At 38.9% G+C, this 22,010-nt stretch overlaps 1 protein-coding gene across 1 annotated transcript in view; it reads left to right on the forward strand.

Moving 5' to 3' along the window:
• Window positions 1–22,010, forward strand: part of PEX13 (peroxisomal biogenesis factor 13) — a 36,829-nt gene that overhangs the window by 9,322 nt on the left and 5,497 nt on the right. Inside the window, exon 2 of the mRNA XM_053589544.1 lies at window positions 13,667–14,361. Coding sequence (XP_053445519.1) covers window positions 13,667–14,361 — 695 coding nt within the window. The remainder of the gene's footprint in view (window positions 1–13,666; window positions 14,362–22,010) is intronic.

Genomic DNA, 22,010 nt, shown 5'->3' on the forward strand with positions numbered 1-22,010 from the left:
AAATTGAAAACAAAAGAATCATTCAGAAAATTAATGAAACAAGGAGTTGGTTTTTTGAAAAAATAAATAAAATAGATAAACCATTGGCCAGACTAACTAGAAATAGAAAAGTAAAATCTCTAATAACCTCAATCAGAAACGATAAAGGGGAAATAACAACTGATCCCACAGAGATACAAGAGATCATCTCTGAATACTACCAGAAACTCTATGCCCAGAAATTTGACAATGTGAAGGAAATGGATCAATATTTGGAATCACACCCTCTCCCTAGACTTAGCCAGGAAGAAATAGACCTCCTGAACAGACCAATTTCAAGCACTGAGATCAAAGAAACAATAAAAAAGCTTCCAACTAAAAAATGCCCTGGTCCAGATGGCTTCACTCCAGAATTCTATCAAACCTTCAAGGAAGAGCTTATTCCTGTACTGCAGAAATTATTCCAAAAAATTGAGGAAGAAGGAATCTTCCCCAACACATTCTATGAAGCAACATCACCCTGATACCAAAACCAGGAAAAGACCCAAGCAAAAAGGAGAATTTCAGACCAATCTCACTCATGAATATAGATGGAAAAATTCTCAACAAAATCCTAGCCAATAGATTACAGCTTATCATCAAAAAAGTCATTCATCATGATCAAGTAGGCTTCATCCCAGGGATGCAAGGCTGGTTTAACATACGCAAGTCCATAAACGTTATCCACCATATTAACAGAGGCAAAAATAAAGATCACATGATCCTCTCAATAGATGCAGAAAAAGCATTTGATAAAATCCAGCATCCTTTTCTAATTAGAACACTGAAGAGTATAGGCATAGGTGGCACATTTCTAAAACTGATTGAAGCTATCTATGACAAACCCACAGCCAATATTTTACTGAATGGAGTAAAACTGAAAGCTTTTCCTCTTAGAACTGGAACCAGACAAGGTTGTCCTCTGTCACCTTTACTATTCAACGTAGTGCTGGAAGTTCTAGCCAATACAATTAGGCAAGACAAGGAAATAAAGGGAATCCAAATGGGAGCAGAGGAGGTCAAACTCTCCCTCTTTGCTGACGACATGATCTTATACTTAGAGAACCCCAAAGACTCAACCACAAGACTCCTAGAAGTCATCAAAAAATACAGTAATGTTTCAGGATATAAAATCAATGTCCACAAGTCAGTAGCCTTTGTATACACCAATAACAGTCAAGACGAGAAGCTAATTAAGGACACAACTCCCTTCACCATAGTTTCAAAGAAAATGAAATACCTAGGAATATACCTAACGAAGGAGGTGAAGGACCTCTATAAAGAAAACTATGAAATCCTCAGAAAGGAAATAGCAGAGGATATTAACAAATGGAAGAACATACCATGCTCATGGATGGGAAGGATTAACATTGTTAAAATGTCTATACTTCCCAAAGCAATCTACCTATTCAATGCCATTCCTATCAAAGTACCTACATCGTACTTTCAAGATTTGGAAAAAATGATTCTGCGTTTTGTATGGAACCGGAAAAAACCCCGTATAGCTAAGGCAGTTCTTAGTAACAAAAATGAAGCTGAGGGCATCAGCATACCAGATTTTAGTCTGTACTACAAAGCCATAGTGCTCAAGACAGCATGGTACTGGCACAAAAACAGAGACATAGACACTTGGAATCGAATTGAACACCAAGAAATGAAACTAACATCTTACAACCACCTAATCTTTGATAAACCAAACAAGAACTTACCTTGGGGGAAAGACTCCCTATTCAATAAATGGTGTTGGGAGAACTGGATGTCTACATGTAAAAGACTGAAACTGGACCCACACCTTTCCCCACTCACAAAAATTGATTCAAGATGGATAAAGGACTTAAATTTAAGGCATGAAACAATAAAAATCCTCAAAGAAAGCATAGGAAAAACACTGGAAGATATTGGCCTGGGGGAAGACTTCATGAAGAAGACTGCCATGACAATGGCAACAACAACAAAAATAAACAAATGGGACTTCATTAAACTGAAAAGCTTCTGTACAGCTAAGGAGACAATAACCAAAGCAAAGAGACAACCTACACAATGGGAAAGGATATTTGCATATTTTCAATCAGACAAAAGCTTGATAACCAGGATCTATAGAGAACTCAAATTAATCCACATGAAAAAAGCCAACAATCCCATATATCAATGGGCAAGAGACATGAATAGAACTTTCTCTAAAGACGACAGCGAATGGCTAACAAACATATGAAAAAATGTTCATCATCTCTATATATTAGAGAAATGCAAATCAAAACAACCCTGAGATATCATCTAACCCCAGTGAGAATGGCCCACATCACAAAATCTCAAAACTGCAGATGCTGGCGTGGATGTGGAGAGAAGGGAACACTTTTACACTGCTGGTGGGACTGCAAACTAGTACAACCTTTCTGGAAGGAAGTATGGAGAAACCTCAAAGCACTCAACCTAGACCTCCCATTCGATCCTGCAATCCCATTACTGGGCATCTACCCAGAAGGAAAAAAATCCTTTTATCATAAGGACACTTGTACTAGACTGTTTATTGCAGCTCAATTTACCGTTGCCAAAATGTGGAAACAGCCTAAATGCCCACCAACCCAGGAATGGATTAACAAGCTGTGGTATATGTATACCATGGAATACTATTCAGCCATTAAAAAAAATGGAGACTTTACATCCTTCGTATTAACCTGGATGGAAGTGGAAGACATTATTCTTAGTAAAGCATCACAAAAATGGAGAAGCATGAATCCTATGTACTCAATCTTGATATGAGGACAATTAATGACAATTAAGGTTATGGGGGGGGAAGCAGAAAGAGGGATGGAGGGAGGAGGGTGGGGCCTTAGTGTGTGTCACATTTTATGGGGGCAAGACATGATTGCAAGAGGGACTTTACCTAACAATTGCAATCAGTGTAACTGGCTTATTGTACCCTCAATGAATCCCCAACAATAAAAAAAAAAAAAAAAAAGGAGAAAAAAAAAAGAAAAATTCCAATCTTGTCTTTTTTCCTTGAGTCTATTAAGCACAGTTGTTTCAAGTCTGTCTAATAAGTCCATCGTTGGAGTCCCATGGAGCTCTTTGTATTGTGTGCTGTCCCTTTATTTAACGTATCATTTTGTCACCATATAAGCCCAATTATTTTTTAATGAGAGCTGTACATTGTATGTAGACAATTTTAAGGTGATTTGAGGCCTAGGGATATCTTCTTCCAGAGAATTTTAGTTTTGGCCTCTGGCATCACTTTAATCGAGTCAAGGATTTAAAACTGGGGTTTTAGATTAGGAGCAAAATGGCAGCTGAGTAACAGCTTCCCTGCAACTGGGCATGGTGAGTCTGGGGAGATAAGACTTCAGGCATCTCTGACTGGTGGAATCTGCCTATCATCATCCCTTTGAGGATACAGGGAGTCAGCAAGGGACTTCTGGACCCCAGGAGGAGGACAGGAACAGTGGAAAACTGGCAAGTGGTTGCGTGTGCTTGATTGAACTAATCCCGCAGGCAGCTGTAAGTACAAGCAGCAGTGAGACTGCAAACCGAAAAGGCCTTACTTGTGAACTGTTTTGGTGTTTTTGGACTTGGCACTCAGTTGAACTGCCTTGCAGAGAGCTTGAGCAGGAGTGCGGAGAACTTTGGGCATTGTCTAGGGCCCCAGACTGAGCCGCTGAGCCGGATGGAGCTAATAGTGTTTGGCTGTGGGCCGCAGGGAGCCATTGTGAGAGAACTGCCCTGGCAAAGTTCTGCACTCAGGGTTGCAGAGCAAGGATTGGCAGGAGCTACTAACCTAGTGAGAAGCCTAATAGCGGGGACTGAGCTGCCTTACAGCCTTAACCCTCAGGCAGAGTGAGACCGGTTTTGGCACACTGGAGCCTCAGGCTGTTGCCCTGGGTAGAGTGCCGTGGTGTCACAGCACATAGCAACCTCAAACTCCTGGCCTTGGCACCACCTGGACCTCCATAAAAGCTGCACAGTGACCCCCAACCTGCAACCCGCACCCGCTGGGCCTCCTCATGCCCTGACCAGGAACTGCAGGAGCTGCGCAACACTGCGTCCTCCCTCCTGTACCCTCCCTGCCTCCACACCAGCCCACTCATCCGGCCAGGGACTCTGGTAGCCGAGTGCTCTCCAGAGCCCTCCCTGCCACTGCACAGAGCCCTTCTCCTGGCCAGAGACTTCTGGAGCCTTGGGCCCTCTGTGCCAAAGTCACTGGGTGCCAGGCACTCCCAGAACCATGTGCACCACCTCCTGCCCTGTTGCTGGATCTGGGTGTGTCACACTCCAGAGCTGCTTCCACAGCCAGAACTCCCTACAAAGATCCAGCAACAATAGAGTTGGGGTCTCATCTTGGAGAGACACCTCCCCAACTCTGAGGACAGCCAGAGGCAACAGCGAAAAACAATCATGAGGCAAAATCAACAGAAAAACTCTGGCAATATGAATAATCAGTAGATCAACTCCCCCAAGGATCAATGGGGCAGACACAGCACTAGATCCCATCCACAAACAAATAGCTGAGATGTCAGAAATCGAATTCAGAATCTGAATAGCAAATAAGATCAAATTAGAATTCCAAGCAGTAACCCTTTTGGTTACTTGATATCTCAAGAATTCAATGAATTCAAAGACCAACTGACCAAAGATTTTGATACATTGAGACAAGAAGTTGCATCCCTCAAAGACCTGAGAAACACAGTAGAATCCATCAGGAACAGAATGGAGCAAGCAGAAGAAAGGATTTCTGACATTGAAGACAAAGCTCTCGAACGCTCCCAAACTCTCAAAGAGTAAGAGAAATGGAGGGCAAAAACGGATCACTCTTTCAGAGGGCTCTGGGGTAATTCAAAGAAAACCAATATTCGTCTTATAGGGATCCCCGAAAGCGGCAAAGTGGCTTCACAAGGCGCAGAGTGTCTTCTCCGAGATTATGAAGAACTTTCCAGACATGGCAAGAGATTCTGAAATTCAGATAGCAGACAGTTTCAGAACTCCAGCACAACTCAACCCAAATAAGACATCCCTCAGACACATCATAATCAATTTCACTAAAGTTAATATGAAGGAGAAAATTCTGAAAGCAGCCAGAAGAAAGAAAATCATCACCTACAAGGGGAAGAATATTAGAATAACTGCAGATCTCTCTGCTGAAACCTTTCTAGCTAGAAGAGGATGGTCATCTTTAAATCTCCTAAAACAAAATAACTTTCAACCCAGGATCCTGTACCCAGCTAAACTGAGTTTCATTTATGACGGAGAAATTAAATACATTAACGATATTCACATGTTGAAGAAATTTGCCATAACTAATCCAGCTCTCCAGGATATTCTCAGACCTATCCTCCATAAAGACCAGTGTAATCCTACACCACAAAAGTAAACCCACTCAGAAAATTTTGATCAAATTCCAACTTCTACAGTCGCAAAAGAATTAAAAATATCCACTGGACTCTTGAAAGGCTTATCAATATTCTCAATAATGTGAATGGTTTAAACTGCCCTCTAAAGAGGCACAGGTTGGCTGGATACAAAAACTCAAGCCAGATATCTGCTGCATACAAGAATGTCATCTTACATTGAAAGACAAATGTAGACTCAAGGTGAAGGGATGGTCATCTATACTCCAGGCAAATGGAAAGCAGAAAAAAGCAGGCGTTGCAATCCTATTCGCAGATACAATAAGCTTTAAACCAACTGAAATAAGGAAGGATAAGGGAGGACACTTCATATTTGTTAAAGGCAATACTCCATATGATGAGATTTCAATTAATATTTATGTACCCAACCAGAATGCACCTCAATTTATAAGAGAAACTCTAATAGACATGAGCAACTTGATTTCCTCCAGTTCCATAGTAGTTGGAGATTTTAACACCCCTCTAGCAGTGATGGATAGATCTCCAAAAAGAAGCTAAGCAAAGAAATTTTAGATTTAAACTTAACCATTCAACATCTGGACTTAACAGACATCTACAGAACATTTCATCCCAACAAAACTGAATACACATTCTTCTCATCAGCCCACGGGACATACTCCAAAATTGACCACATCCTAGGCCACAAATCTAACCTCCCCAAATTTTAAAAAACAGAAATTATTCCTTGCATCTTCTCAGACCATCATGGAATAAAAGTTGAACTCCGTAACAACGGGAATCTGCATACCCATACAAAAACATGGAAGCTAAATAACCTTATGCTAAAGGATAGATGGGTTATAGACGAGATTAAGAAGGAAATCACCAAATTTTGGGGACAAAACAACAATAATACACATATTATCAGAACCTCTGGGATACTGCAAAGGCAGTCCTAAGAGGGAAATTTATAGCACTGCAAGTCTTCCTCAAGAAAATGGAAAGACAGGAAGTTAATTTAATGGGACATCTCAAGCAACTGGAGAAGGAAGAACATTCCAACCCCAAACCCAGCAGAAGAAAAGAAATAACCAAAATCAGAGCAGAATTAAATGACATTGAAAACAAAAGAATTATACAACAGATCAATAAATCCAAAAGTTGGTTTTTGAAAAGATCAATAAAATAGATAAACCTTTGGCCACCCTAACCAGGTAAAAAAGAGTGAAATCCCTAATTTCATCAATCAGAAATGGTAATGATGAAATAACAACAGACCCCTCAGAAATTAAAAAAATCCTTAACGAATACTACAAGAAACTCTGCTCTCAGAAATAGGAAAATCTGAAAGAAATCGACCAATGCTTGGAAGTTCACCACCTATCAAGACTTAGCCAGAACGAAGTGGAAATGTTGAACAGGCCTATATCAAGTTCTGAAATAGCATCAACTGTACAAAATCTCCCTAAAAAGGAAAGCCCAAGACCTGATGGCTTTACGTCAGAATTCTACCAAACCTTTAAAGAAGAACTAGTACCTATATTACTAAACCTCTTCCAAAATATAGAATTAGAAGGAATACTACCCAATACATTCTACGAAGCTAACATCACCTTGATCCCTAAACCAGGGAAAGACCCAACAAGAAAAGAAAATTATAGACCAATATCACTAATGAATATTGATGCAAAAATATTCAGTAAGATCCTGACAAACAGAATCCAACAACACATCAAAAAAATTATACACCATGACCAAGTGGGACTTATCCCAGGGTCTCAAGGCTGGTTCAACATATGTAAATCTATAAATGAATGCACATAAACTAAAAAATGAAGATCATATGATTCTCTCAATTGATGCAGAAAAAGCTTTTGATAATATCCAGCATCCCTTCATGATCAGAACACTTAAGAAAATTAGTATAGAAGGAACATTTCTTAGACTAATAGAGGCCATCTACAGCAAATCCACAGCCAATATCATATTGAATGGAGTTAAATTGAAATAATTTCCACTTAGATCAGGAACCAGGCAAGGTTGCCCGTTGTCTCCATTGCTCTGTAACATTGTAATGGAAGTTTTAGCCATTGCAATTAGGGAAGAAAAGGCGATCAAGGGTATCCACATTGGGTCAGAAGAGATCAAACTTTCACTCTTTGCAGATGATATGATCGTATATCTGGAAAACACTATAGGGATTCTACTACAAAACTTTTAGAAGTGATTAAGGAATACAACTGAACTATAGTGCAAGAATATGGGGAAAGGCCCAAGGGAGGGGGTAGGTTAGGGTGGAGAGAAGGTAATAGATGGGGCCACAGCTACGGTGCATCTTAGAATGGGTACAGGTGAAACTTACTAAATGCAGAATACAAATGTCTGCATACAGTAACTAAGAAAATGCCATGAAGGCTACGTTGAACAGTTTGATGAGATTATTTTAGATTGAAATAATTGGAACCAGCACATTGTACCCCTTGATTACACTAATGTACATAGCTATGATTTAACAATAAAAGTAAATAAATAAATAAAAGTCATGGATCACCCAGTATGGTGATTCACGCCTATAATCCCATCGCTCTGGGAGGCCAAGGCAGGTGGATTGCTTAAGCTCAGGAATTGAGACCAGCCTGACCCGCCTCTACTAAAAATAGAATAGCTGGGTATTGTGGTTGACACTTCTAGTCCCAGCTACTGCGTAGGGGTGCTGAGGCAAGAGGATCACTTGAGCCCAAGAATTTGAGGTTGCTGTGAACTATGACACCACAGCACTCTACCCTGGGTGACAGAGTGAGCCTCTCTCAAAATTAAAAAAAGGAGAGAGAGACAGAGAGATTGTTCTACTTTAGAAGAGAAGGAGTAGCTAAAACCATCAAATGTAATGTGTCAATTTTAATGGAATTATTGTTTATAAAATTTAAAAGATATTTTGACTTTTATAGCTCAATAGTAAAAACAATAAGAAAGACTAATTTTATTTATTTATTTATTTTGTTGAGACAAAGTCTCACTATATCACCCTTGGTAGAGTGCAATGGTATCACAGCTCACAGCAAACCTCAAACTCCTGGGCTTACTGATTCTCTTGTCTCTGTCTCCCAAGTAGCTGGGACTACAGGTACCTACCACAACGCTCGGCTATGTTGTTGTTGTTGTTGTTGTTGTTGTTGTTGTTGCAGTTGTGATCGTTGCCCCAGCTGGCCCAGGCTGGGTTCGAACCCGCCAGTCTCAATGTATGCAGCCGGCGCCACTAGAAAGACTAATTTTAAAATGGGTAAAGTATCTGCATAGACATTTTTTTCAAACATTTTTAAATATGGCAAATAAGCACATAAAAAGATGTTCAACACCGTTAGCCATCAGGGAAATGCAAATCAAAACAACAGTGAGATACCACTTCACACCCACTAAGAAGGCCATTAAAAAGATAATAAATGTTACCAGTGTTGTGGAGAATAGGTTGAATGTGTAACCCAGCAATTTCACTTTTGGCTACATACCCAAGAGATGCGAAACATGTCCATACAAAATCTTACATATTAACTGTTTGTAGCAGCATTATTCATGGTAGCCAAAAAGTGGAAACAGCCCAAATGTCCATCTGCTGGTTGATAGATAAATATAATTTACCAATAAAAAGGAATGAGGTATAGTTGGCCTTCTGCATCTGTGGGTTGAGTCAACCATGAATTAAAAGTATTCTGGAAAATAATGTAACTAATCATATGTATCCTCATGTTAACCACCCCCCCAAAAAAAATGTACTCTAGAAAAATATTGCATACTGAACTTGTCATTATTCCCTAAACAGTACAGCGTAACAACTATTTATATAACATTTACATTGTATTTAGGTATTACAGTAGAACCTCCATAGTTGACTACCTCCCCATATTGACCACCTCCTTAAGTTGACCTAATTTTTATGGATCAGACATGCACCACATATACATATTGGTATGGTAGGCCTAGTTCCTTTGTTGAGCACCTCTGTTACAGTCCTTTTGAGTGGTCAACTTGTAGAAGTCCTACTGTGTAAGTACTCTGAGATGATTTAAAGTATATGAGAACATATGCATAGGTTATATGCAACTTTTATATTGAGGACTTGAGCATCCATGGATTTTGGTACCTTAGTTTGTGTTGTTATAAAGGAATACCTGAGGCTCAGTAATTTATAAAGAAAACAGATTTATTTGTCTCATGGTTGTGCAAGCTGTACAAGGACCATAGCACCACCATTTTCTCCAGATGCTACTTCCACTTAGGAAAGAAGGTAAAAGGGAGCTGGTGTGAAGAGATCATGTGTTGTGAGAGGAAGCACCACAGAGTGAGGGAATGTGGAGGCTTTTTTTAACAACCAGCTCTCATGGGAACTAATTAGAACTCACTCACCTTCTTGCCACAAGGAAGGGCATTATTTATTCATGAAGGTTCTGCTACTTGCGACCCAAATTGCTCCCTTAGGTCCCACCTCCAACATTGGGGATCAAATTTCCTTTTGGAGAGAATCTCATCTTGTTACCCTAGGTAGAGCGGCATGATGTCATAACTCAACAGCAACCTCAAACTCCTGGGCTCAAGCGACCCTCTTGCCTCAGCCACCCAGCTGAGTACTACAGTGCCAGCCACAACGCCTGTCTGTTTTTAGAGATGGGGTCTCTCTCTTGCTCAGGCCATTCTCAAACTCCTGAGTTCAAGCAATCCACCTTCCTCAGCCTGCCATAGTGCTAGGATTATAGGAGTGAGCCACCTCACCCAGCCTGGGATCACATTTCAGCATGAGGTTTGGAGCAGGCATGCGTTAAGGCTATAGCAGCATCCAAAGAAGATCAATCCCTTACAAATACCAAAGGACAACTGTACTAATAATACAAGCTACAATATGGATGAACCTTGGAAACATGCTAAGTAAAAGAAGCCCGTCAAAAAATACTGTGTATTGTATGAGTCCATTTACCATAGATCCTTGTTGTTTGTGGATTCTATATTTTTGAATTGGCCTCTTCACTAAAATTTATTTGTAATCAATCCCAAATCAGTACTCCCAAGCACTTTCATAGTCATTTGTGGATGTACATAAAGTAGGGAAAGATTTCAGTTGTCTCTCAGCTGAAGATGAACAAAGAACACCCTGGCTGGTTATTTCAGCTTTCATGCTGTAAATAGGTGTCCTTTTCATAGTCTTATTTAATGCTAGTTTTTTCACATTTTTGATGATTTTGCTGTTTAATATGACCCCTAACCATAGTGCTGGAGTGCTGTTTTGTATTCCCAAGCACAAGACGGGTGTGACGTAATTTACAGAGGGAATATGGGTGTTAGGCTTTGTTCAAGTGCAGCTTATAGTGCCCATGGATTAATGAGCTCATATTGTTAGTGAGTTAATAGCATACATTAAATAAAATGTCTTTAAACAGAAACACACATAAACAAGTATATATATTGATTGGTTGATGAAAATGTGACACAGGAACCCAAGTTTTTATTTCCCCTGGGAGCAGTGATTCACTATTTGCTAATTCTGAGTTCACAGTCACTTTCTAGAGCATAACTATCTTAAATAACCAGAATCAAATACATGTGAAATATCTAGAATTTCTGACAGACTTACAGAGACAGAAAGTATATTAGTGGTTGCCAAGGGTAAGGGAAGGGGTGAGAAATGGGGTGATAAAAATGTTCTGGAATTAATTATAGGATAGTTGCACACCTCTGTGATTATACTAAAATCTATTGAATTTTAACCTTTAAAATGTTATGGAAGGTGAATTTTATCTCAGTAAACCTGTTTAAATGCATTTGAGGGAGATGGATACGTTTTGAATATCAATTAATATACTAATTTTCAAAGATAGTGGTATTATGGTTTTGTATGAAATGTCTTTATTAGGAAATGCATGTTGAGGTATTCAGGGGGTAATATATGGGATGCAGCAAGGTGTAATTTAAAAGTAGAAAAGATAAATAGTCCTATAACTTTTAAATCAGTGCATGTCAAAATATTTGCATTGATGACTAATACTTTTATAAAATACAGTAAAAACATAGCAGTATCAAATTATTTAAACCCTTATCTTCTGTACTTTTTTTAGGCAGACACAAATGGTTTACAAACTAGTACTGGTCCACAGACCACAGTTTTGAGTGGCATGGTACAAAGAGAAATTGAATTCATAATTGAAATCTTTCCCACTAAGAGAATTACAGCTCTATATGAGTTCACTGGTGAATTTTACAAATGTTTAAAGAAAAAATAATTATACAGACTTTTCCAGAATATAGAAAGGAAGGAAATACTCCCCAATTCTTTTTAAGAGTCCAGAATAAGTCTGATTAGCCCAGGATAAGCCTGCTTAGCCAAATTTGACCAAGGTATTATACAGTAAAAAAGTTACAGGATATTCCCCCCTGTGAACTTAAATACAAAAAATCTTCAACCAAATACTGTATGGCAAACCAAATCCAGCAGTATTTTGTGGCCTACTTGGGTTTATTCAGGGTTTAAGCAGGGTGGCTTTAACATGTAAAGACTAGTGTCATTTATCTTTCTAAGAGAATGAAGGAGAAACAACATATAATCATCCTGGTAGGTGCTAAGAAATCATTTGATAAGGTTTAGCATTCATTTTATGGTAAAAATTCTTAGCAAATAGCAATAGAAAAGGAACTACTACATTTATAGCAAACCTACAAAAAAAATAATAATTCATAGTAACATTGAAATTTTGCCTTTTGAGGTCAGAAATGAGGCATGGATGCCTTCTATCACTTCTTGACAAGGTGTAATACCTTAATAATTAAAGCTGTAAAACTGAAGAAATAAATAAACCTATTGTAAATGCAAATCCTTAAGATTCTAGAATATCCAAAAAGAGGATCCAGCCTGGGCACCATGGCTCACATCTGTAATCATAGCACTCTGGGAAGCTGACATCGGTTGATTGCTTGAGCCCAGGAGTTCAAGACCAGCTTGAGTAAGAGCAAGACCCTATCTCTACTAAAAATAGAAAAACTAGCCAGGTGTAGTGGCACACACCTATAGTCCCAGCTACTCAGGAGGCTGAAGAAAGAATATTGCTCAAGCCCAAGAGTTTGAGGTTGCTATGAGCTGTTATGGCCATGGCATTCTCCCCAGGGTGACAGAGTGAGACTCTGTCTCAAAAAACAAAAAAAGTATCCAGAACAAGATTGCTGGATCTAAGGGCCATATACCAAAAAATTATTTATACATAACAGCAATAAAGTAATTCTAGAAAGACACTATTTACCATAGCATCGAAAAATTATATATAGAATAAATCTAAGGAAAATCCTCCACATGCTAAACTATAAAACATTACTGCAACTTAATAAAGTTATTTTTTTAAACATTGAGATAAATCTTTAAAGACCTAAATAAATGGAGTATTTATTACATTTGTGGATTGAAACTGTCAATATTATAAAGATGTTGATTTATTTCAAATCTGTAGATTCATTGTAATCTCAATGTCAAAAAGGGGGCATGGGGGAAGCAGGGTATAAAACTTGAATCTCTGATGGTAAAATTTATGTGGAAATGCAAAGGGTCAATAGCCAAGACACTCTTGAAGAAGAAGAACAAATGTGGATGGACTGACTTTATTGGATATTAAGACCTCTTATAAAACTATAATAATTAAGGCAGTGCCATTTAGGCACGAGGATGAACAAGTACCTAATTATAACTAACCTTGAGAAAATGAACAAGTGTCTTTAAAAAAGAAACCACAAATTGGAAAAAATACAGTCATGTACTATATAAGGATGTTCAGTCAACAATATCATATATGACATTGGTCCCTTAAATTATAACGCTGTATTTTCACTGTTTCAGATGCATAGAAACTTAACAGTAACTGTTACAGTTGTCAACAGTATTCAGTACAGTAACATGTTATACAGATTGTAGCCTACCAGCAATAAGCTATACCATATAGCCTAGGTGTGAGGTAGGCTATGCCATCTAGGTTTGTGTAAGTACACTCTCTGATCACACAATGATAAAACTGCCTAACAGCCGTTTCTCATAACATATCCCCACCATTGACACATGACTGTTCTAATAATGCCAGGGTAAGTAACAGTTCAGTCAGCTATTTTATCTTACTCATTCGTCTTAACAATGAGATTCTAAGCATCTGAATATGAGACTATTTCGAACTCAAAACTTCTTCAGCAGAATCTTTCATAGCACTAGGTGTGTAGGAGGGGTTTAATAGTTACTTTGAATTGAATTTACTGTGGCATAAGTAACTATTTTAAATATTTTTTGGTTTTAGATCTGCTGATTTGGGTCCTACTTTAATGACAAGACCTGGACAACCAACACTTACCAGAGTGCCCCCACCTATTCTTCCAAGGCCATCGCAGCAGACAGGAAGCAGCAATGTGAACACTTTCAGACCTCCTTACAGTTCATTTTCCTCCGGATATGGTGCCTATGGAAATTCATTTTATGGAAACTATAGCCCGTATAGTTATGGATATAGTGGTTTGGGCTATAACCGCCTCCGTGTAGATGATCTTCCGCCCAGTAGATTTGTTCAGCAAGCTGAAGAAAGCAGCAGAGGTGCATTTCAGTCCATTGAGAGTATTGTGCATGCATTTGCCTCTGTCAGTATGATGATGGATGCTACCTTTTCAGCTGTCTATAATAGTTTCAGGGCTGTATTGGATGTAGCAAATCACTTTTCTCGATTAAAAATACACTTTACAAAGGTTTTTTCAGCTTTTGCATTAGTTAGGACTATAAGGTATCTTTACAGACGGTTACAGCGGATGGTAGGTTTAAGAAGAGGCTCTGAGAATGAGGACCTGTGGGCAGAAAGTGAAAGAACCATGACTTGCCTTGGTGCTGAGGACGGAGCAGCTAACTCAGCAAAATCTTGGCCAATATTCTTGTTCTTTGCTGTGATCCTTGGTGGTCCTTACCTCATCTGGAAACTGCTGTCTACCCACAGTGCTGAAGGAACAGGTAAGGAAACAAGTGGGTTCAAAAACCATATTACAGTCTCACATTTCATGAGTGTATTTGTTAAATTAGCTTTCTTTATATTAACTTGTATTTACTATTCCAATTGAGTTATATTTTCATTAAGATCTTCAAAACTAGAAGAAGAATATGTAGCAAAAACAGGTTTGCTAATTTATGTATTATCAGTTCATTTTAATTATAAGCATTACCTTACTGTTATCAAGGTACTGAACTTGGTGATATGGAGCGTATACACATATACATAGGGCATAATCCCCATCTTTCTATAACTTATTTGGGCATATGTTAAGACACATTATAGGTATTTGTAATGAGGCAGAAAGTATGGTAAGGACTATGATAGAGACTAAGAAGGTTTCTTCAGCTTTTTAAAAGAATTTTAACTTTTAATTATTATGGGTACATAATAGTTCTGTTTTTTTTATTTGTTTGTTTGAGACAGAGTCTCACTTTGTCACCCTCAGTAGAGTGCCATGGCAAAGTAGCTCACGGCAACCTTAAACTCTGAGACCAAGAGTTTAAGGTTGCCTCAGCCTCCCTAGTAGCTGACTACAGCCACCCACCACATTACCTGTCTAATTTTAGAGACGGGGTCTCACTCTAGATCAGGCTGAACTTGAACTCCTGAGCTCAGGCAATCCACCTACCTCAGCCTCACAGAGTGCTAGGATTACAGGCATGAGCCACCGCACCCAGCCTAATAGTTCTGTATTTTTATGTGGTACTTGTGATGCTTTGATACAGGACTACAATGTAAATAAATCAAACCAGGGATATTGGGGTATCCATCACCTCAGGCATTTGATATTTCTTTGTTAGGAGCATTCCAATTCCACTCTTTTAGTTACTTTAAAGTACACCCTAACTTGTTGATTATATTCACTTTATTGTGCTATCAAATATTGTTTATCTGATCCAATTGTCTAACTGTATTTTGCAACCATCCCCACTTTCTCACCCCATCTCCCTTACTTTTCCAGCCTCTGGTAACCGTTATTTTACTTGCTGTATCTATGATATCAATTTTGGGTTGTTTGTTTGTTTTTGAAACAGAGTCTCTTTTGCCCAGGCTAGCGTGCCATGGGGTCATCATAGCTCACAGCAACCTCGAATTCCTTGGTTTAAATGATCCTCCTGCCTCAGCCTCCTGGGTAGCCGGGACTATAGGTACCCACCATAACTCCTGGCTAATTTTTCTATTTTTTGTAGTAGAGACAAGGGTCTTCCTCTTGCTCAGGCTAGTTTTGAACTTCTGAACTCAAGCAGTCCTCTCTCATCCTCCCAGAGTGCTAGGCTTCCAGGTGTGAACTGCCAGCACTCGACTGACATTAATTGTTTTTAATATTTAGCTCCCAAATATGAGTGAGAACGTGCAAGATTTGTCTTTCTGTGCTTGGCTTATTTCACTTAACATAATGCCGTGGTGTTTGATTTCTGGTTGTTTTGTGGTCGTCTCTTTCCTACTTCCCTCCTGTCTTCCCTTGTTCAAAGTGATTTTTCTCTGGTAGTGTGTTGTAATTTTTTGTTTTTCATTCTTTGTATATCTGTTGTAGGATTTTTGATTTGTAGTTTCCATGAGGCTTTGAAAAAAACATAACCAAGTATTTTAAACATATGATAGTTCTGCTTACAAAGAGAACTTAACAGTAACTCTACCCTTTAACTCCATTCTCCCTGCTTTATTGTTGTTTCCATCTATATCTTTTTATACTGCCTCTCAAAATGTTATTTTTGATAGGTTTGTCTTTTAGTCTTCCTATTCAAGATATAAGTGGTTCATGCACCTTAGTTACAGCAATAGAGTATTCTGTGTTTGTGTCCTGTTATCAGTGAGTTGATATGATTTCTTATTGTTCATTAACATTTTTTTCTTTTAGATCAAAGAACTCCTTTTATCTTTTCTTGTAGGATAGATCTGGTGTTGATGAAATCCCTCGGCTTTTGTTTGTCTGGGAAAGTCTTTATTTCTCTTTCATGTTTGAAGGATATTTTTACAGGATATAATATTCTAAGGTTAAATTTTTTTGTTACTGTTTTGTTTTTTTCCTTTAGCACTTCGAATTTGTCTCCTAGCCAATAAGGTTTCTGCTGAGAAGTCTGCTATCAGACATATGAGAGCTCCTTTATATCTTATTTTTTCTCTTTTCTTGCCTCCTTTAGGACCTTTTATTTATCTGTGACCTTTGGGAGCCTGATTATTAAATGTTTTAAGATGGTCTTGTTTGAGTTAAATCTGTTGGTGTTCTATGATCTTCCTGTATCTGAATGTTGATCTCTTTCTCTATGTTTATTTCTTTGACTAAAACTTCCACCTCAGCCTCTCTTTCCATCTCCTTTTTAAGGCCAATAATGCTTAGATTTGTCCTTTTGAGGCTATTTTCTACATCTTGTAGGTACTTCATTCTTATTCTTTTCTCTTTTTTTCTCTTATGACTGTGTTTTCAAATATTCTGTCTTCAAGCTTGTTAATTCTCTCTTCTGCTTGGTTAGTTCTGCTGTTGAGAGACTGATGCATTTCTCCATTTGTCAGTTTAATTCTTTTTTTTTTCTCATGTTCCTGAACTCCGTATAGCAACAGCAGAATGGTATAAGTCAGCTGTGCAAGAGAAAGAGCCAGGAATTCTTTTGCACTAGTCAGTTTAATTCTTAAGCTCTAGAATTCCTGCTTGGTTTTTTTTTTTTGGGTGGGGGGTTTAATGTCAATCCCTTAAATTTCTCTGATAGTCTTCTGATTTCCTCCTTTTTTTTTTTTTGCAGTTTTTGGCCGGGGCTGGGTTTGAACCCGCCACCTCCGGCATATGGGGCCAGCACCCTACCCCTTTGAGCCACAGGCGCCACCCGATTCCCTCCTTTGTGGGAATAAAGGGAATAACCTGTCTTACAGGTTATTGAGCTTCTTCAGGACAGCTATTTTGAATTGTCTGAAAGGTCACCTTTCATCCCAGGTCATCACTCTGGGATTGGTCGCTGATACCTTATTTTGTTTATTTATGGGGTCTTGTCTTTTTGTATTTTCTTGATGCTTGTGGATGTTCACCAGTGTATGAGCATCAAAGAGTTAGGCATTTCTTTTCATCTTCCCAGTTTGGACTAGTTTGAACTAGTTCGAACCTTTCCTTCTCGAGAAGGCTTTTAAGCTACTCAAATAGAATTGAGTATTATGGTCTAAGTTTCTGGTCACTATAACTGTATCAGCACTGGGGCTGCCCCACATCTAGTAGTGCTATGATTCTTTCAGACTTCTGGTGAGTATGGGTAAGATACAACAGAATTCTCTGGATTACCAGGCAGAGTTTCTCAACTCTGTTACCTTACTCTGTGCTGGGCTGCTGGAGTTGGGAAAGGAGTGATGTTGGTATTCCCTAATAGCCAGCAGGGCCAATCATACCTGAAGACAGCCCAGTCTCACCCAAAGCCAGTAGTGACCATTGCCTGGCTACTTCTGATGTTTATTTAAAACCCCAGGACTCTTTCAGCAGGTGGTGAATTCTGCCAGGACTGGGTTCTTTCCTTCAAGGCAGCAGGTTTCCTTATGGCCTAGGATGGGTCCAGAAATGCCATCTAGGAACTAAGGCCTGGACTCAAAGGCCTTAGGAGTCTCCTTGGTACTTATTTTGCTGTAGCTGAGCTAGTACCCACGTTGCAAAATAAAGTTCTCTGAGTGTTTCCGTTTCCCTTCCTCAAGTGGAAGGAGACTCTTACTGAGCCATGCTGCCTGTAGATACAGCATGGGGAGGAGTGACACGGGCACTGGCTTAGCCTGTGTCACTACTGCCAGCTGCTGGAGTCTCACTTAGTCTTATGCACTCAAGTCCACCAGCTGCAAGCCAGGAAGCCACAGGAATTGCCCAAGGACTATATCCCTGTGGTCCAACAAATACGAATTTAGTCCAGGCTGCAAAGCTGCTCCTTTTCTGCCAGTGGTGGGGCTAACAGAAACTCAGGCTCCAGGGGGATAAGATTTTCCTCTGGCTGATCTGGTCAGAATGTTCCCTCTGTGGCATTGGCAGAATTCTGTCCTTGCTGGTTTCCCTGTGCCGTAGTGTCTTTTGAGTTTCAATGCAAAGTCCCACAGTCACTTCATTTTCCCTCCTCTGGGCACACATTCTTTTTCCACTCAGCATGTTGGCATGGCATTGCTGGGGGTTGAAGGGATAGGAGAGGGGTGGTGTAGGCAATGCAAGACTGTTTTTTCTCCCCTCTTTAGTGCCTCTTTTCTTGATATGTTAAAACAAGATAGTATGATTGCTCACCTGATTTTTGTTCCTTGTGAAGGTGCTCACTTGCGTGGACAGTTGTTGAATTAGGTATTGATAAGGAGAGACCATCGCTGGAAGTTTCTGTTCAGCAAACTTGCACCATTCCCTTCCTTAGCCTTTTTTTATATGTTTTGTGTATTTTTGTATCATTTAATTGTTTCAACTACCCAAAGAGATAGGAATTATCCTCATTTTACAAGTTACAAAACTGAGGTTCAGAGAACTTATTTATCCAGTGTCACATCTTTGATGAATCAAAACTATAAATAAAACCAGGACTTTTTGAGTGTTAAGCCCATATTCTATCAACTAGTACAAAAAGGGTTTGGGTTATGTTCACCTGCATATTTCCAAGATCTGACAACCAGCTTGGCACATAGCGGGTACATGCATAATAAATATAATGCTTCTGCATCAAACTGGATGAGAAATAATGAACTAGGGTGTGTGGGGAGCAGGATTGATGTAATAATAGATCCAGAGGGTGTAATCACAGACCAAATGTTGTATGTGAAGGGAAAGAAGGAATTGACATGCCCTAGTCCTTTCAGTTTAGGTTATCAGAGATAATGTTTTATTCATCAATTCAAGAATTTGTTAAGTGCCTACTACATGCCAGTCACAGTTATAGGAGCTAGAGATATAGCAGTGAATAAGACATATTTTAAAAAGTCCCTGGCCCGTGACAATTTAATGGGGAGAGACAGTCAACAAGTAAATAAAATATATAATAAGTCAGAAGATACTAAGTGCATAGGAAGAAACATAAAGCAGGGAAGAATGTTGGGGAGTACCGGAGTAGAAATTGGGATTGCAGTACTACATACAGCATACATAGTATAGTCAGCAAAGTCCTCCCTGCAGGAGATGAGGAATCATTAGATTTGGCTTTTGGGGGTCTTCAAACTCTGGCAAGTAATTTTGGTAGAGTGGAGAAGACAAAAGCTATAGCAAGGGATACGGGGTAAGTAATGTCAGAAGATGTGGATAAAGAAAAGATTAGCAATGAGTGGAAGGAGAGGAAAAAAGAATAGCCTATTTGAGTGACTGTTGATATGGTTGTTACTGGTTTTGTTTTGCCTTTTTTTTTTTAATAAAGTAAGGAGATCTGAGAATGTTTTTAGGATAAAAGAAAGAAGGCAGTAGAGGAGTGATTGTAAATGAGGAGAAGACAGAGGGGAGTTAAATGATAAAGAAGTTTTCTATCTCTCCTATTGTAAGAGAGAAGGTGATCCAAGGAACCAGGTAAAAAGGAGGAGCAGTTCTTTAGCTGAGGCAAAGTAAGAAAAATGTAATGATAACAAAGAGGTGTTTATAAGAAGTGAAATTGAGGAAGCTTATTTACAAAGAGATGGCCAACATAGTATTTTTAAATATTTTGTAAAATTTTGTAACAAATATTTTGTAAAGGTACATTTAGTTAACAATTTCCTATTTTCCTATTTAGTTAACAACTTCCTATGGAGATTTTAGGGGCAACTTTTGGGATACCCTGTAATATGGATTATTTTGTTATTAGATGGCCGAACACTGTATGTATTATGCATGATACCATAGCTGTGTTAAATGAAAGTAATACACATCAACATTACCAAACTGAACACTTGTCATAGAAAATCAAGTCAGAATAATTAGAAAATTTAAAAATGGAAATCTCATCACAGCCGAATTTCCTCATCAAAAAAAAAAAGAAAGAAAAAAGAAAATGTGTTTGCAACTAAATAAATTTCAGAGAGGCTTATTTGTTAGACAAGCAAGGAAAGTTATTTACCAGTAGTGATTGCATTAGCCAAAGAAATGTGTCCAGAGAAAACAACTTGCTTAAGATTGTTAGCCTTTAAGAGAGAACAGTTTATTGAAAAGTTGAAGGCATTTGGAACACCATAGATAGCCAACTTAAAACACAGCAAATGATTTGACTGTTTTTCCTTGGCTCATCATGACCCAACAGATACTGATACTTGCTGTGGTTTGAATATGTCTCCCAAAGTTCATATATTAGGAAGTTAATCCCCAATGCAACAGTGTTAAGAGGTGGGACTTTTTTTTTTGCAGTTTTTGGCTGGGGCTGGGTTTGAACCCTCCACCTCCAGTATATGGGGCCCACGCCCTACTCCTTTGAGCCACAGGTGCCGCCAGAGGTGGGACCTTTGAGAGATGGTTAGGTTAAATGTTATAGCAGGCATGGTTTCATTATCAAAAGGGTGAATTTGTTATGAAAGTTAGTTCATTCTTCTTTGTTCACATTGTCTTGTCATGTGCCTTCTACCATGTTATAACACAGCAGGAAACCCCTTACCAAATGTGACCCCTTAATCTTGGACTTCCCATCTCCAGCACTATGAATAAGTAAATCTATATTGTTTATAAATTACCCAGTCTGTGGTATTCTGTTATAGTGCCATAAAATAGACTAAGACAGTACTGCTCAGTTGTTTGAGGGGTCAGTGATGGATTAGAATTGGCTAAAGAATTAGCCCCTGTGAATAGTTTGTATGGTATGACTGCAGGCACTGATATTTTCAAAGCAGTTGAAAATACTAATTCAGTACAACCTTAGATGGGATCTGATAAGATGTATTGCAGCTGATGGTGGCAGAAATAAAGGTGGAGCAGAAGGCTTAGTTTGACAAAATTTACAAAGCTTTTGAAAATACAGGGAGTTTTTTTGTCTTTTTTTTTTTGATACAGGATCTCTCTCTGTCTGTCACCCAGGCTAAAGTACAGTGGTGTCAGCATAGCTCACTACAACTTGAGACTCCTAGACTCGAGTGATTGTTCTACCTCAGCTTCCCCAGTACCTGGGACTACAGGTGCTTATTACCATGCCTGGCTAATTTTTTTTGTTTTTTTTATAGAGATGAGGTTTCACTCTCTTGCCTGGGGTGGTCTCAAACTTCTGGCCTCCAGCAGTCTTCCCACTTTGGCCTACCAGTGTGCTGATATTACAGGCTTGAGCCATTGTACCCCACACTAGTTTTTATTTATTTAAGTCTATGTTTATTCATTATATTACTTGTCAGCAGGTACATTGCAGAAAATACTCTGTAATATGTTATTGTATCAGTAGTGTCAAAGGCAAACTTTATTCACTCTATGACAAAAGTAAGCATTGTCAATTTTATGAATTTTTGTCAGTTGTAGAAGCTGAAGATCAAGACTTGCCCTGTCACACAGCAGTTCAATGACTTAACAAAGCTTAAGTTTTATTTATTTTTTTTTTTTTAAGATTGAGACCAGAGCCGGGCATAGTGGTTCACACCTGTAATCCTAGCATTCTGGGAGGCTGAGGCTGGTGGATGGCTTGAGCAAGACCAATACCCTGTCTCTAAAAATAGCCGGCGTTGTGGTGAGCGCCTATAGTACCAG

Source organism: Nycticebus coucang, chromosome 4, assembly GCF_027406575.1.
Source record: "Nycticebus coucang isolate mNycCou1 chromosome 4, mNycCou1.pri, whole genome shotgun sequence".
Lineage (NCBI taxonomy): Eukaryota > Metazoa > Chordata > Mammalia > Primates > Lorisidae > Nycticebus > Nycticebus coucang.